At 35.4% G+C, this 4074-nt stretch overlaps 1 protein-coding gene across 1 annotated transcript in view; it reads left to right on the top strand.

The window, feature by feature from the left end:
• Window positions 1–3157, top strand: part of TRIM77 (tripartite motif containing 77) — a 7693-nt gene extending 4536 nt beyond the window's left edge. The window contains exons 3-5 of the mRNA XM_011938462.1: window positions 443–465; window positions 1173–1270; window positions 2664–3157. Of these exons, the coding sequence (XP_011793852.1) occupies window positions 443–465; window positions 1173–1270; window positions 2664–3157 (615 nt within the window). The remainder of the gene's footprint in view (window positions 1–442; window positions 466–1172; window positions 1271–2663) is intronic.
• Window positions 3158–4074: the final 917 nt, after the last annotated feature.

The raw sequence follows: 4074 nt of genomic DNA, 5'->3' as shown, positions 1-4074 counted from the left end.
AGAGCAGCTCGTGAATACATGATTCAATTTTGTATAAGGATGTGTCAATAAGTGAAAGTGTGAGATTTATGACATTTATTTACTCTTTTAGTTTTTAAGTCCTCGATTTGGGCCCCACACATCCTTATAAGAACTTTGTGGAGACCTCTATCAATCTTGCTACAGATGTTTGTACAGCAGCATGCCTTCCCTTCCTCCTCCCCTTTGTTCAACCTCAGTCCATCTGACTATGTTTCATCAAGAGTGTAATTTTATAGACTATAAAATGTAGATATCAGACTGGGTTTCATATTTATAAAGAAAAAGAAAATGAAAAATGCCTTTATCCAAAGAAGGAAAGTGGAAGACATTAAGTTTTCCAATTCAGTTCATGTCCTCAGATTGCACTGGACTAGAGAACCCTATTGTGCTACAAACTGAGCCATCTTCTCTCTCTTTATAGGATTTGGGAGACATAATGAAAAGGTAAGTTTGCCCCTCTATCCAAGTCCTGGTAATTGTGGCAATAATCAGGCTGTTTCTGCTGGGATCAACCCACACTTTTAGTGAGGAATTTCTGTCTGTATTTATTTCTTTCTTTTCAAATGTCATCCAGGCTTTATATATTGACTACTTCAGATGAAAGTGAAGGATGGGAGCAGTTTTAATAGCAAGACCTAATGTAGAAGTTTCAATAAGACAACTATTTTTCCAGCCTCTAATTTTCTACATCCTAATTATTTGAAGGTTATGCCAGGTTGTCAATGGGAAAGGCAAATAATCTCAGAGAGGTAGCAGATGGAAAGATGGTGAAAATAGGAGAAAGGGAACATCACCAAGAAGGAATGTAGTATAGAGCTGAGGCTCCATATGTAGCAGGTGGCATGCTCCAAAAATTTGACACCTATCAGATTTCAGAAATTAAATGAGGATTTCTGCATGGCTCACCTAGGGAAGCTGCAAAGGTGAGAACTGATATAATTATGACTGAGATGACATATTCTACTGGCATAGAGATGTTAAAAGCAGCAGAGCACATCATAAAATACAGTTACAATTGCAATATGTCTTCGTTCTTGAGTTCAAGTCACACTCTTCAACCTAATTGTGAGGATTCTGATCAAGCATCTTATTATGGATTGCTAAAGATTCCTTTGGGACTGGTAGTAAAAAGTAGGTATTTTTCTTTGCAGGAATGAGTTTCTGAGGCTGGCCATGCCTCAGCCTGTGAACCCACAGCTCAGTGCATGGACCATCACTGGGATGTCAGAAAGGCTTAACTTCTTCAGAGGTAAGAGTGTGAACTGCACTAATGTTTCCAACATAAGTATTTTTATATGGGTGGCCTATATTCACTTCAGTCTATATTCGCTTCTCTGTATTATTATTTTCAGTGAACAAGCAGGCAAACATGGAAACCTTTTTAACCAATTTTAAAACTGTTAATAAACTTTCAGGAAAAGCTAACTGAAGTCTGGAATAAATAAACAAATAAGAAATACAGTGCATAACATGATTATTTTAAGTGAGTAAAGAAAAAAAAAACAATTAAAGGCCTGGAGGAATGCTATAAATAAAACATTAATTTTTCAGTATAGCATATAAAACTGCATATTCTTTCAAAGCATTTCAACTCTGGTTATATTTACATGATCCGATTCTTAGAAACATCTTAATGTTGTTATTCAAATATTTACCGAAAGATTGAAGTTTTAAGGAATACATTTGAAAAATCACAGGATTCTCAAAAGCATAAAAACAAGTTTGTAAACAATAGGTACAACCACAAAGCAGTCTGAAGGAAAATCCCTTCACTGTGCAGAGGGCTACACAGACAAATGGAAATGGAGGGGGAGTCTGGCAGGTAGAAGAGAGGCAGCCATGGGATGAGATGAAAAGAATTCTGATTTAATGATGTCCGAACCAGAAATTCTGGGAGAGAAACTACCTTTTTAAAAAGGTACATATAGATTTTTAGTTTATTTCACTTTTGCTTGCTTAAGTTGTGAAGCCCTCATTACTTCTTGGCCTTTTGGCTAAGATCAAGTGTGAAGCCCTCCCATCTTAGGCAAAGTGGTCATGGTTTAGAACTAATGATAATAATATCATATCTTAAGTATAATTAATATGTTTATTATTTTTAGTATGTTTATTTTATTTTGTGAAAATTGGTTAATAAGGAGGCTTAAATAAAGGGCCATTTTGATGTTTTCTTGACATCTTATGAATCAGCTGGCAAATTTTTAGTGGTCTAGTAAAAATTAAATCAGAGCTTGACATCCTACGTCTTTATGTTTTCTCTAAATTTTCTTTCATCTTAGTTGCTTGATTAAAGATTCATTTGCCCTGCAAATGAACAAGAAGCTGTTGCTGAACTGTCTCGATAATTCATCTGATATACTCTGTGTGCCACTTGTGACAGAGCGGTGTGCCAGAGCCAGTTAGTACTGACTCATGAGAGCTAATTGTTAAATGTTTTGAATTTTTTGATTGATTATTAAATTGTTGGTAGCTTGAAACTGGCCTCAGTGAGATGGAAATATTCCTATAAACAAAACAAACCAGTTGCTTTTGTTTGTTTGTTTACAGGGATTGGTTGTTAAGTATTTGCCAGACTGCCTCTGCACCTGTACCTCCAAACTTTTAAACTGTTTTTTTGCATCCACTGTTTTATTTTGCTACAGTGTATATCACCTTGGATCATAAGATATGCAGTAATCACAAGCTTCTCTTCGAAGACCTGAGGCATTTGCAATGCAGCCTTGATGATACAGACATGTCCTGCACTCCAACAAGTACACAGTATACTTCTTCATGGGGAGCTCAGATCCTCACCTCTGGCAAACATTACTGGGAGGTGGATTTGAAAGACTCTTGTAACTGGGTTATAGGACTTTGCAGAGAAGCCTGGACAAAGAGGAATGACATGCGACTTGACTCTGAGGGTATCTTTCTACTTCTGTGTCTTAAAGTGGATGACCATTTCAGCCTCTTATCTACTTCCCCACTGTTACCTCACTATATTCCAAGGCCCCAAGGCTGGCTAGGGGTGTTCCTAGATTATGAATGTGGGATAGTGAGCTTTGTTAATGTTGCCCAAAGTTCCCTCATTTGTAGTTTCCTCTCTCGCATTTTCTATTTTCCTTTGAGACCTTTCATTTGCCATGGATCTAAATAATCAGGGACAGATCAAAAACCTGACCAAGGCCTTGGTAATTCTAATAGCAGAGGAAGCTCCTATTCTGGTTACTTTCTTAATGGGGAAAATCAGGCATATCTCATTACCTTTTACTTAATTTTACCTCATGGATATATATTTATTGTATCATTTTTTAAAATGTTAATAATGTACAGTATATACATTTGTCATTTCTATTTTATTTGAATAGATGTAATGTTTTTTATTATATTGTATAGGATGCATGCTCTTTTAACTTGTTATCAAAGCTTACTGGAGGTGAAAGAATATATGAGTATGAAAACCCAGCTAACTGAGTCAAATTAAAGCACAGACAAGTTGCCTTCCAGATAGCCCTTATGTAAAACTCAGTGTCAGCCTAAAATTCTCTGTTCCTTCTCTTCATCTGGATAAACTCTTTCCCTTCACCAGTTCTCAGCTTTCTGAACTATATAAAGTCTCAGATGTCAAGAACAGCTCATACATTTCCTTCGTAAAACTCCTAATAGAATTTGGGTCTTTTTTTCAAGTTTGTAAATTACAAGAAGGGAAAATCAATGACAGTTCTTCTCATTCGTTACAGGAATAAGAAACAGTCTGATTTTTTTGCAAAACAGTCTGATTTTTTTGAGAGATATTCAAGAAATAGGTAAATAATTAAATGAATAAACATGTAAAAAGTTATTAAAATTAAAAGCTATAGAACCAACAAAAATATACTACAATATAGCCATAATTAGCAAGACAAAACAGGTTGAGAAATATCATTACATAAAGGATACATAGATATGGTACTATGGTACTTAAGCCTTCTTGTTCAACTGAACCTTTATCATTTTGTAATGATCTTCTTAATTGTTTTTGGTTTAAAGTCTTTTTTATCTTATGTAAGAACAGATGCTCCTGCATTTTGTTGT

This window comes from Colobus angolensis, unplaced genomic scaffold (assembly GCF_000951035.1).
Source record: "Colobus angolensis palliatus isolate OR3802 unplaced genomic scaffold, Cang.pa_1.0 Scaffold174, whole genome shotgun sequence".
In the NCBI taxonomy this organism is placed as follows: Eukaryota; Metazoa; Chordata; class Mammalia; order Primates; family Cercopithecidae; genus Colobus; species Colobus angolensis.
The sequence above is the reverse complement of the archived record's forward strand: the minus strand, read 5'-3'. Positions and strand labels throughout refer to the sequence as shown.